The sequence below is a fragment of the Physeter macrocephalus genome, chromosome 17, assembly GCF_002837175.3.
Source record: "Physeter macrocephalus isolate SW-GA chromosome 17, ASM283717v5, whole genome shotgun sequence".
NCBI classification, from domain to species: Eukaryota; Metazoa; Chordata; class Mammalia; order Artiodactyla; family Physeteridae; genus Physeter; species Physeter macrocephalus.
In genome coordinates, this window is record NC_041230.1 from 10,377,412 (window position 1) to 10,389,933 (window position 12,522).

Genomic DNA, 12,522 nt, shown 5'->3' on the forward strand with positions numbered 1-12,522 from the left:
ACCCCCACCCCTTTTCGTCCCCCGTGCCCTCTTACCTCTCCACCCCCCCCCATGCACCCTGCTTGCTTCCGAGCTTCAGACAGCATCACCAAGCAATATCCTCACCATCATCACACTACACCGGCCCCCACACCCCCAGGAAAGGGAGGAAAAAACAAACAAACAGGCGGCACCGCCACCAGCCCTGACCCCCTCTCGCCTCATTTTCTCCACAGTCGCCCGCTCCCCAAATGCAGGGTCCAAAATGGGGATCCCGCCCAGCCCGGGGAGCCTCTCCAAAGCGCCGAACGAAGCCAGTCTGTCGGGCGCAGATGCCACCTTGTCTCTCCTCTCTGCGCTCGCTCCTTTTTGTACATGATGGCCCCAGCCGCGATGTGGTTTATTTTCGTCTTTTTATTGGTGTTATTTTTTTCCTCTTTTCCTTTATTTTTTTGGCCTGGGGGCGGCAGCGATGAAAGCGCCCACCGCCCGTCTCCTCCGCCAGCTCCCGGCCGGCCGCTCTTTCTCTAGTCTGCGCTCCCGGGCCTCCCTCCTTTCTCTTCTCTCTCTGTCTTCGCTCGGCTCCTCCGTCCTTTCAGCTCCGTCCCCAGTCGACTGCTCTCTCCTCTCTCTACTGCCTCCTCCTCCACGCCTCTCCTTTCCCCTTCCTTCTTGCCCCTTCTCCCCTTTTTCTCTCCCTCTTCACCTCCTCTGCGTCCCCATTTCTTCCCATCCCTCCCCCCCCCACCAACCACGCACGTCTCTCCTTTGGTTCCCTCGCTGCCACCAACTGTAAGCCGACCCCCCCACACACACCTCGCCCCCAAATAATAAAAATACCCAGCCAGGGGGCAAAGCCCCGACGCCGGGCGCCGGGAGGGAGGCGAGAGGGCCGGGGCCGCAGCGGCGGCGGGCAGCCCGAGCGCGGTGCGGAGCGAGCGGCGCCCGCCCGGCTCCCGCCCGGAGAGCTCTCTGCAATAGGCCGAGCCGGCTGCATTAAGCTTCTTGCAATCAATAAAGCGCGGGTCAGATTATGCAAAGCGCAGATATTAATATGCAAAGTTTTAAAGATTTTTAAATGGAAGGGCGAGCGCGGCGCGGGCGGGCGGGCAGGGGCTGCGAGGGGAGAGGGAGGAAGGGAGGGCGGGCGGGCGGCGCGCAGGCGAGCTGGGGAGAGGAGGAGGCTGCCCGCCGCCCGCCCGCCCGCCCGCCCGGCTGCGCCGCGCCGCCTTGCCTTACCGCTGCTCCCATCGGTAGGCGCCGCTGTCTTCGCCATGCGCGTCAGCTGCACAGCTCCGAGGGGATGGCCGAGGAGGAGCCGCCGCCGCCAACGCTACCCCCGCTCCCGCTCCCGCTCCCGCGCCCGCTCGCTGCCTGCTGCTGGCGCTGCTCTGGCCGCTGCTCCTCGCCTGAGCTGCCGGCGCGAGCCCAGGCGCGCGCCATCCCCGGCTCCCACCTTGTCCCCATGGCAACCCCGGGCCCAAGGATGCTCAGAGAGAGAGCGCGAGCGAGAGAGCGAGGGGGGAGAGAGGGAGAGGGAGAGGGCGGGGAGCGCAGGGGACACGGAGGCAGGGAGAGGCCCCAGACTCACAGAGACACAGAGATTCACAGAGACACGCAGAGACACGCAGAGATAGGCTGAAACAGATAGAGATGCAGTAACAGAGAGAGGGGAGAGGGGTGGGGAATAGAGGGGGACACAGAGACAAGGAAAAGCACAGAGACCTACAGAGACACACAGAGAGAGACACACAGAAGGAGACACAGGGGAAAGGGAGGGGCAGGGAGCAGAGGGGGACTCAAAAGCAGGGAGGTGCCCTGAGGCCCGGAGACTCACAGAAACACCCAGAGACACAGAGACATCCAGAGACAGAGACAAGGGGAAAAAGGGAGAGGGAATAGGCAGGGAGCACAGAGGACTCCGAGGCAGGGAAAGACTCATAGAGACAAAGAGATGCCCAGAGACAGAGACACAGAGTCAGAGAGACACAGAGACACACAGAAACATATGAACACAGACAGAGCGAGAGGGGTGGGGGACAGAGGGGGACTCAAAGGCAGGGAGATGTCCTAAGACCCAGAGACTCAAAGAGACACCAGAGACACAGAATACAGGAAGGAAAGGGAGCGGGGAGAGGGTGGGAGTACAGGGGATACGGAGGCAGGGAGAGACTAACAGAGGCAGAGAGATGCCAGAGACACACAGAAACATGTAGACACAGGCATGGGCGGGTGGTCAGGAGAGAGGTGGGGAGAGCAGATGGGGACATGAAAGCAGAGAGAGGCACTAAGAACCAGAGACACTCAGAGACAAAGAGATAAGGAGAAGAGATCCATGCAGAGAGAGAGACGAGGAGCCAGAAAAACAGCCACAAAGAAGCAGACAGACAGCAGATGTGAATAGTCAGAGAGAGAGAGAGAGACAGAGACAGAGACACAGATAAGAGAGAGAGACATGCAAGGATCAGAGATAGGAGAAAGAGCCACACTCAGAGAAAGAGGGAGGAAGAGGCAAGACAGAGCTGGAGAGATGGAGAGATAGGAAGACACAGAGACAGAGACAGGCACAGAGAGATAGACATGGAGATAAGAGAGACATGCAGAGTCAGAGAGATATGAAGAAAGAGCCAGAGAGAGGCAAAGCCAGAAAGACACTGACAGAGACCAAAAGATACAGAGACTGAGATAGAGAAAGAGGCACAGAGAGAGAGGGGCAGAGGCAAGGAGAGAGATGACTAGTGAGATGTAGACAGAAACACAGAGAAACAGAGGGATTCTGAGAGGGAACCTAAGAGACAGAAAGAAAGAAATGTGCAAAGAGAGACACAGAGGCCAAGACGGAAAAAGAGACAAGAAGAAATACAGACAGTGAGAGACAGAGGGCAAAGACAGAGATTTACAGAGGCAAAGTGATGACGCAGAGAAACACAGAGATACAGAGACCTGGACAGAGACTGCAAGAGACAGAGGAGACATCTAAAGAGACAGAGAGAGATATGGTCGATGGAGACAGACAGACACTGGAAGAGGCGCCCTGGTGGACAGAAATCCTTAGGGAGGTACAAGACAGAGACACCAAGAGATAAATGGAGAGTCCGAAATACAGAATGAGACCGGAAAAGGTGTGTGTGGCAGGGTGCGGGACAAAGAGGCAGAGCCTAGGGAAAGCAGAAAGGTGCAGGCTGGGGTGAGAGCAGAGACCAGGAGAGGGACAAGGGGGTCTAGGGGAGCGGAGCGGGAGAGAACAGGAGAGCAGGTTGGGGGAGACAAAAATAGCAGGGAGGGGAGGGAAGCAAGGAGGGCAGGACACGGTCACTGAACACCTCCCCTGTGCCCGACACAGTAAGGCTGGGGAGGGAGAGGAAGGAAAGGGAGGCTGAAGGGAAAGGGACCCTGGGCCCCGGGCAAAGTCGGCTCCGAGTCTGAGGAGGACACGTGGCCGCCGGCCCCGGCCGGCGGGGGCGCTGCGGTGCGGGGAGGAGGATGGGGCTGCGAGTGGTACCCAGACCGGGAAGGGGTTTGGGGGAGGAGGGCGGGCGCGCCGCGCGGTCTGGGCTCAGCAACAGCCTGTCGCTTTGTTACCCGTCATCCGGCTGCCCCGTGCCGACTGAATGGGCACACAGGATCGTCGCGGTGGGTGCGTGAGAGAAACATGAGAATCGCCAGCTGCCCACGTGTACCGAGAGGGCTCCCGGGACCTACAAGGCAAGTGCGTAACAGAAATAAATACAGGAAACACCTACCCCGCGGGCGTACAAAGTAAGTACACGGGGACCGGCGTGCTTAACAGACACGGAAGTACCGACTACCCCGTGTGCGCAGCGGCCTCTTGGGACCCACACTGTGTGCACAAAACAAATCAATGCAAGAAATACTCACCCCGTGTGCATACAAAGTAGGTACGGCGACTTTCGCAGCCCGTGCATAAGAGACATGGAACCACTTAATACATCCTACACATCGCAGGCCCTCAGGCCCCACCCACACTGACTGAGCAGGACACAAATAAATACAGGAAATGCCTGCCCCACCTGCACACAAACTAGGCACACAAGACCTACAGGGCATGGACGGAGGAACCACATACCAAGCAGCCTGCCAGAGTCCACACTGTGTATGCACAGCGCAAGTGAACGCAGGGAGGACTGTATGGCCTGTGCCTATAAAGCAGGCGTATGACCTAATGGGCCTCCCTAGTGTCAACGTGAGAGAGGCCCAGGAGCAAATTCTGGAGACCCACAACATGAGTATAACACAAGTTACTATAAGAAACTCCCACTCCGTTTGCAGACAAAGGCACATGGGTCCCGCTGGTAAGAGGGAAACCCCCCCCCCCCGAAAAGGTGTGTGTGTAATGACAACACAGGAGTGGCCCACCCTGGAAGGAGCAAGAAGGAACACGGACCCTGCAATGAACTACCCAGCAGACCCCGGTGTGTGTGTGCGCGACAGACAGAGGATGACTGCCAGAAGGGAGGTTCCAGGCCAGGGCTGGGGCCAAGGACAAGGACGGGCTGTGCTCTGCCTCGCCCCCCGGCATGTGGTGAGGGCTCATCCCTTCGAAGAATGACCAAGTGTGCAATAATTATGTGTATGATGAATACACACTAAGGACACGAATACCACTGTTAAGGATCCAAAAATATTGATTTGCTACGTGGCAAGTCCATTTCAGATGCTCACTAGACAGGATGTTGAGTGGCCCACGTATGATAGGTATCCCCTAATTATCCAGGATATCCATATCAAGCAGAAGCTGACATTCCTCATGTACGTACCAGAAGCAGATGCAGGAGGACAGCCCTGGGGGCAGGTTGTCCTAAATGCTCTCGAGGGCTCCGCCCAGCCCCGAGTCATAAACCCCGGGAGGGCTGAGGCAGCCACCAGGCACGTTCGAAGATGTATGCGGGACACAGCACACAAGGCTGGGAAAATGTGCATATGCTCTCCCTGCTTCTGAAAGAGCCCTGATTCCAGAAGTGTGGATTCCTCTGAAGAGTGTGTGTGGGGCGGGGTGGGGGGGCGTCTGAGTGAGGGCCGTGTCTGGGTACAGATATGCATGTATGCAGTTCTTCCCCTGTGAGTGAACTTGTGTGCTTAGCTCTCACCCTTCCTCGTTCGGCCCATTCACATTTCAGAAACTTGTGTAAAAATAACGGTACCTGGTGTTATAAATGCAATATGTTGTAAGCTATGGATACTTATAATTGTGTCTGCATATCTGAACGCACCTCTGGATAGAGGCACATGCTTGCTGATGCAACGTGTCTGCTCACGCATCTGTGGCCACGTGTGTGTGTGTGTGTGTGTGTGTCTTTGTGTCTGGCTCACAAGTCTTGGGTCTCCCTTACACCTCTGAGGGTAAAGGGGGTAAGATATGGGAAATGGAGGCACACGGGGTGGGGGAAGGAAACTGAGGGAAGGAGGAGAGAAGTGGTACAAGAAGAAGGGTGGGGGAAAGAAAAGTAGAAGTGGAATGGGACCTCAGGAAGGAAGGAAGGAGGCCGTGGGGACAGAAGCAGACAGGAGACAGTGGATGAGAAAGGGGGGAGCACAGGGACAGCAGGTAAATGGAGGGGAGACTGGAGGAGAAAGGAGGTAAGTGGGGCGGACAGGAGACCAGCGAGAAGAGAGTGGGCTAAGGGTGTCAAGAAGAGGGACCCAGACTGGGGAGAGGAGAAAAGAGATGAGAGATGGAGGGAAGGAGGAGAGAGAAAGAAATCAGAGAGATAGAGGTTTTTCTGGCCAGTACAAAATTTAGAGATTCCCCCAAGGTTCTCCCATGGGAAGGTGCTTGAGGCGGACATGAAGGGGGATGGCAGGAAGCAGAAGAGAGGAGGGAAGAGAAATCATAACTCAGCATCCCGGGATGGGGCAGAGAGCTGCCTCCAGCATCTCAAAAGGGGCTCAGAGAGAAGGGCTCCTGGGGCACAGAGAATGGTACCCAGAGCCAGCCCGAGGTGTGGAGGCAGCTGCAGGGGGAGGGACCAGGAGGCGGTGGGAGAAGGAGCTGGCAGACTCAAGGAGGTGAGGGCTCCGTGGTACAGAGGTTTCCAAAGGCCAGAAGGGCGGGCAGGAGTGGAGAACCAAGGACCAGGTAGAGGAAGAAGCTTAGAAAGAAGCAGAGGAGCGAGAGCCTGCTGGCTAGAAATGGCCAGGGCAAATGGAAGAGCGGCTGGAGGGCGACGTGAAGGCCACCGGGCATCTTGTAGCCGGGCTTAGCGTTACGCACTTCCAAGGATCAAGAAGCTCTTCTAGGTTGTCTCTCCCAGAGCATATGATTCAGTCCCATTTAAGAAACAATCACTGAGTGCTAGTATGCGCTAGGACCGTGCTATGAGCTGAAAACACAAAGGTGACCCTCACAGAGACCCTGTTGTGGGGTGGAAAAAGACAGTAAATAAGCAGTTACTGATACACTCAGCAATGCAGATGAACCCGAAAAGCAAAGTGAACAAGGCTTGTCACAGGAGACTATATACGGTAGGATTCCATTTACACGAAATTCTAGACAGAGCGAAACTCTAGTGACAGAAAAGTAGCTCAGTGGTGGAAAGGAGCTGGGATTGGGAGGAGGGACTGTAGCAAAGGGACAGGAGGGAATTTTGGGGGGTGACGGAAATGTTTTGCATCATGACTGGTGGCAGTTACATGACCCTGTGTGTGTGAAGACCCATCACACTGTACACTTACAGTTGGTGAATGATTGTATTTAAATTATACTGCAATAAAGCTGACCAAAAATACATAAATAAACAAAAAATTATGCGTCAGAACGTTAAGGCTCAAGATAGGGAAAACTGTGCTCAGTAGGAACCAAGAGGAGGTGGAGGGGGCAGTGAGGGAGGGCTTCCAGGAGGAGGTGATGCCTGAGATAAGACCTTAAGGATGGAGGTGGAGGGTAAGGCGTTTCCATGGAAGAAGGACTTTCACATGGTAGCAGGTGAGGACTGAAAAAAGTTCAGTATGCCTCAAACACAGAATGCAAAGTAGGGCTATCAAGTAATGAGAGTAGAGAAAATCAAGGTCCAAAATACAAACCTCATGACCATTGGGAGTACTGGGTTGAATAAACCCCACCTGCACCCCCAAAGGCCCGCAAGAGGGAAACCGCAAGCAAGACAGGACTGGGAATTGCTCATCTGCCCTCGGCCGCCCCACAGACAGGGGTTCCTTCCCCTGTCCTTCCGGGGAACGTCCCTGCTCCCTTCACGTGGGAACGTCCCTCCCCACCAGGCAACAGCCTCTGAAGTGGGCCATCCCCCCGCCCCCCAAGTCCCTGCCCACAGCCCACATCTATCTGCAAGCTTGCTGGCCCCAGTGGATCCCTCCGGCCTGGATTCCATGTGGCCACTGCCCCCTGGTGGCTGGAACTATGCATTACTGAGGATGAAGGGACTGTCAAGGCCAGGGCCTGGTCTCTGCCCCACCAGAGCCCGGTCCAGACCACCCCCATCAATGTTCCCCCTTGCAGATGGCCTTCCTCCTTGCTAAATCCAACAGGCACTTTTCAGTCCTACGGGACTTGCCTTCTCCGCAGCACACGGTCACAACCATCTTTTAAAAATCCTCTTTACATCTAAGAAAGTTCACTCCTTTGGTTCTCCTGCTGTCTCGGCTGCTCTCCCAGAGTGAATCATCCTTACCCCAAACTGTCTTCTCTCTGCTGGTAACCCCAAATTTGTCTCCAGCTTAGCTCTCTCTCCTTAGCTTCAGACCAGATACCCAGCCACCTCCTGGAGGTCCCAAAGGCACCTCAGAATCAACAAGTCTAACCTGAAATGCCTCTTCCCCATCGTGCCCCCCCAACACACACACACACACACACACTTGAATCCCTCCCCCATAATAGCACCTCCCTCCGATCTAGCAATCAAGTCAAGAAAAATGGCCCCCAGCCTGACAGCCTCTTCCTCACATTCATATCCAAATCGGGCTTGAAATCTAATTCAGTTCATTTACCACCTTAATATTAAGATGAAATGTTGGGGAGGGATAGATTGGGAGTTTGAGACTGACATGTACACACTGCTATATTTAAAATAGATAACCAGCAAGGACCTACTGTATAGCACAGGGAACGCTGCTCAGTATTCTGTAATAACCTGAATGGAAAAGAATTTGAAAAAGAATAGATACATATATATGTATAGCTGAATCACTGTGCTGTACACCTGAAACTAACACAACATTGTTAATCAACTTTACTCCAATATAAAATAAAAATTTAAAAATAAATAAATAAAATGTAGAAACCAACTGAAAAAAACAATAAAATTATTTTTTTTTAAAGATGAACCACATGAAGGGGCTTCCCTGGTGGCGCAGTGGTTGCGCGTCCGCCTGCCGATGTAGGGGAACCGGGTTCGCGCCCCGGTCTGGGAGGATCCCACATGCCGCGGAGCGGCTGGGCCCGTGAGCCATGGCCGCTGGGCCTGCGCGTCCGGAGCCTGTGCTCCGCAGCGGGAGAGGCCACCACAGAGGGAGGCCCGCATACCAAAAAAAAAAAAAAAAAAAAAAGATGAACCATATGAAAAGTACCAATCGTCAATCAGCTTTTTTTTTTTTTTTTTTTTTACAAAAGAGCAGTTTCAAAGAATTCAACCTAATATTTCTCAGATTCATCTCCTCTTCTCTTCCCTTGCCCCCAGTGTCCTGGTTCAGGCCTCCACACCTCCTGCTTGGCCCGATGCACCTGCTTCCTACCTGGCCTCCCAGTTTCCAGTCTGGCCACTGGGGTGATGGTTCCACAACATGCCTCTGATGAAGTCACTCCCTGCTTCAAACTCTTTCAGGGCTCCCTGTTGCCAACAGGACAAAAGCCAAACCCCTTAGCCAGCTTTTCAGGCCCTTTGCGATATCTGGCTCCCCTCCGCCTCCAGTCCCTGCCCACCATGCATCTTATCCTCCGACCACACCGGACCACCACTACTTCTTTGAATCTGCCTCCTCTTACCTCCTGGCCTTTGTACATGCAGTTCCCTATAACTAGAATGTCCTTCCCACTCTTCTCCCCCTGGCTAACCTATTAGACTTCAAGAACCAGCTCCCAGAGGCATGCTTCGTGACCCCGCCTCCCAGATCCCCTCCTCTTCAGCCCAAATCCAGAGGAGGGGAGAAGGGGCGTAGATGGGTGAGGGAAGCGGGGGGAGGGCATGCTTCGTGACCCCGCCTCCCAGATCCCCTCCTCTTCAGCCCAAATCCAGAGGAGGGGAGAAGGGGCGTAGATGGGTGAGGGAAGCGGGCAGGAGAGAGCCAGAGTCGGGAGAAGGACAGTCCCTTTGGGGGAGGGGCACGTGTACCCGAGTGTTTATGCCTGTGTGTGTGTGTGTGTGTGTGTGTGTGTGTCTGTGTGTGTGTGTGTGTCTGTGTGTGTGTCTGTGTGTGTGTGTCTGTGTGTCTGTGTGTGTGTGTCTGGGCCTGGCGCAGGCTGCACGGTTGCTGGTGGTTTCTGTGTACCTGCGAGCGTGTGCCTGTTTGTCCCGTGGAGTCAGCGCTGTTCTGTGCCTGCAAGGTGTACGGTTAAGCTGGAGATTGCCCAGGTTGGGGCCAAGTACCAGGAAGCGCAAGGCCCGGGCCTCCTCCTGGTCGTCCTTTTTGCCCCGGTGCGTGCAAACCCGCCTGCCAACGTGACCTGGATCGACCAGGATGGGCCGGAGACTGTCAACGCCTCTGGCTTCCTGGTGCCGGATGCCCAGAACTACCCCTGGCTCACCAGACACACCGCGCAGCTGCAGCTCCGCGGCCTGCCACGCAACCTCTCCGTGGTGGCCACCGACGATGTGGGTGTCGCCAGCGCCTCGCTTCCGGCCGCAGGCCCCTCCCAGAGCCCATCCCTGATCCCTAGTGACTCCAACAACCTGACACTCAACAACGTGCGCCTGCCGCGGGGGAACATGTCCCTCCCGTCCCACCTGCAGCTCAGCGACCTCACTCCGGACTCCAGAGGGAACCAGCGGACCAGCAGACAGCTCAGGACAACAGCCAGCCAGAGCTTCTGGATCCGGAGCCCGGAGGCCTCCTCACCAGCCGAGGTTTCATCCGTCTCCCGATGCTGGGCTACATTTATCGGGTGTCCAGTGTGGGCAGTGATGAGATCTGGCTCTGAGCTGAGGCTAAGACAGAGGGTGACTTCCTGGCCCCTGGGCACCCTCCCGGTCCTCCTCCAAGGCATCCTCTGCCTGGCCACATTGCCAACGGGAAGAGGCCATGCCACTGCCACTTTTGCTTGTCCTCTGGGTCACTGGTATCCTTGGCAAGGCTGCCAGCTGGACCTAAGCCCTTGTTCCAACGCCGGTTGAGGGCCTGCATGGTTGCCTGTGCCCAGGAGGATGGGGCTCTCTGTCCAGGTGTGCCTGGAGGTCTTCCAGCATCTAAGCGTGGCATGGCCTGTCGGCTTGGGGCAGCTCTGTGCCCCACACCGGCGCGCCTCAGCACCGTGTACAGCAGGCGTGGGGCAAGCCTGGTTGGGAGGGCCCTGCATGTCCTGGACCTCCTTCCCATGCTATGCAGCTTTGTTCCCTCAGGGAAAATTTAGGACCCTGCTAGCTGTAGAGAACCAACCTGCCCTTTGCACAGGAACTCACCCCTGGCCCAGCAGCACTGGCCAAGCACAAACCAGTACCCTTTGCTGCACACCTCTCTGCCCCAGCCTCCTCTTGGGCATCATAGGTTATACATTGGACCTTCTCCACTTCTTCACTTGGCATTAGACTTCCCCACTGGCCTGGGCCCTGGTGGTGCCAGCGCTTGGTGTTAGCACAAGAAAGGGGAAGAATGGGAGGTGAGAAGTCTGGTGCGTCCAGGCCTGCATGTAGCTATGCCTTGTTTTCTTACAGTGTTAGCACTTTAAGCACATCTTCCGGGGAGGGGGTGAGCAAGGGCCCCAGGGCCCTGTCTGGGGCTTCCCCAAGTCTGGCCTTTTCATGATTCACTGTGAGTGCCCTGAGCCCTCGGGGTTGAAGGGTTACCGCTCCAAGTATCTACCCCGCTATGGGACCCCAGCCCTGACTACCCCATCAGCAGGACCCTGACGGCCCCATCAGCAGGAAGCTGTTCTTCCTGTCCCATCCTCTGTTCTTTAGGGGATGGCCATAGTGGCACATAACTTGACAGTGCTGGAAACCTTAGGGGGACATGAAAAAGGAGGGAGATCACATATCCCAAAACAACCCACGAACGCTTTTGAAAAGCAACACGGAAAAGATTGCAAATTAACAGAGTGCAAAGTGTATTTTTCTCTTCTTGATATTTTGTTTTGTAATTTTTCTCACGTTACTGCCAAGGACAGTGCTGAGCATGTGGTAGATTCTCAATAAACTTGACTGAGTGAAAAAAAAAAAAAAAAAAAGAACCAGCTCCCATGCTACTGTAAATCTCCAGTTTATACATTCATCCATTCCATACACAAGCTGAGGTACCTATATAAGTGTGACTTCCATGGTGCGAGGGATGCAAAGCAGGAGAGGATATAATTCCTGCTGTCAAGAGCTCAAATTCTCTTGAGTTTTCAAGGGGAAATCATTCTCCCGAAATTGCAGGGGGCATTAAACTCAGAGAGGACAGTATGAACAGAAAAAAACGGGCACATGAGGAAGAGCAGGGTGTGTGCAGACAGGCGGGGGGGTTGCTAGAGCACAAGCTGTGAGAGAAAGATGCTGCTGGAGAGGCTGGATGGGGCCCAGTCATTAAGCATCTTTTGATCTCAGAGGCCATGGGAGTTTCATCAAGGGCAGTTTTACACTTTTGAGTGGGGGCCAGAAAAATCAGGAAGCCGTTGCTATAGCCTAGGCAAGAGGTAGTATTGCCTAGTATTACGGCGTTGGTATCAGGGACACAGAGGAGGGCACAAGCTGGAAAAACCTTGAGGCAAATCCAGTCAGCAAGGCTTTACATTTGGATATGAGGGTAAGGGAGAGAGTGGTGTCAAGGGCACGCTCCTCAGTTGGATGCCAGGGTAGGTGGAGGTCCCATTTGCTGAGCTGGGAGAAAATAGGAGGTGGCACGGAACTTATTCAATGAAGTTCTTTTGTTGTTGTTGTGTTTGTTCGTTTGTTTTTGGCTGTGCTATGAGGCTAGCGGGATCCTAGCTCCCCAACCAGGGACTGAACCTGGGCCCTCAGCAGTGAAAGCGAAGAGTCCTAATCACTGGACTGCCAGGGAATTCCCCAGTGAAGTTTTTACGGAACTTTTCTTTTTAATATAAATTTATTTATGTATTTATTTTTGGCTGCGTTGGGTCTTTGTTGCTGCACGTGGGCTTTCTCTAGTTGCGGCGAGCGGGGGCTATTCTTCATTGCGGAGCGCAGGCTTCCCATTGCGGTGGCTTCTCGTCGCGGGGCACAGGCTCTATGAGCGCGGACTTCAGTAGTTGTGGCACGCGGGCTCAGTAGTTGTGGCTCACGGGCTCTAGAGCGCAGGCTCAGTAGTTGTGGCACGCGGGCTTAGTTGCTCTACGGCATGTGGGATCTTCCCAGACCAGGGCTCGAACCCATGTCCCCTGCTTTGGCAGGCGGATTCTTAACCACTGCGCCACCAGGCAAG

General features: G+C 55.0%; 2 protein-coding genes across 15 annotated transcripts in view; one reads left to right on the top strand and one right to left on the bottom strand.

Annotated features, from left to right (window-relative positions):
* Positions 1–12,522, bottom strand: part of LOC102986691 (POU domain, class 2, transcription factor 2) — a 114,155-nt gene that overhangs the window by 75,047 nt on the left and 26,586 nt on the right. Inside the window, exon 1 of one of the 14 annotated variants that reach the window (XM_028477636.2) lies at positions 3,562–3,657. The exons of the other annotated variants lie outside the window; for them this stretch is intronic. Coding sequence (XP_028333437.1) covers positions 3,562–3,568 — 7 coding nt within the window. The 5' untranslated portion in view covers positions 3,569–3,657. Of the gene's footprint in view, positions 1–3,561; positions 3,658–12,522 lie in introns of those variants that run through there. 14 annotated transcript variants of the gene reach the window in all.
* On the top strand, positions 9,207–10,087 carry LOC102989511 (transmembrane protein 25-like). The gene is given in 3 exon segments (XM_055079212.1): positions 9,207–9,210; positions 9,328–9,924; positions 9,927–10,087. Coding segments are annotated over 3 exon segments (762 nt in total).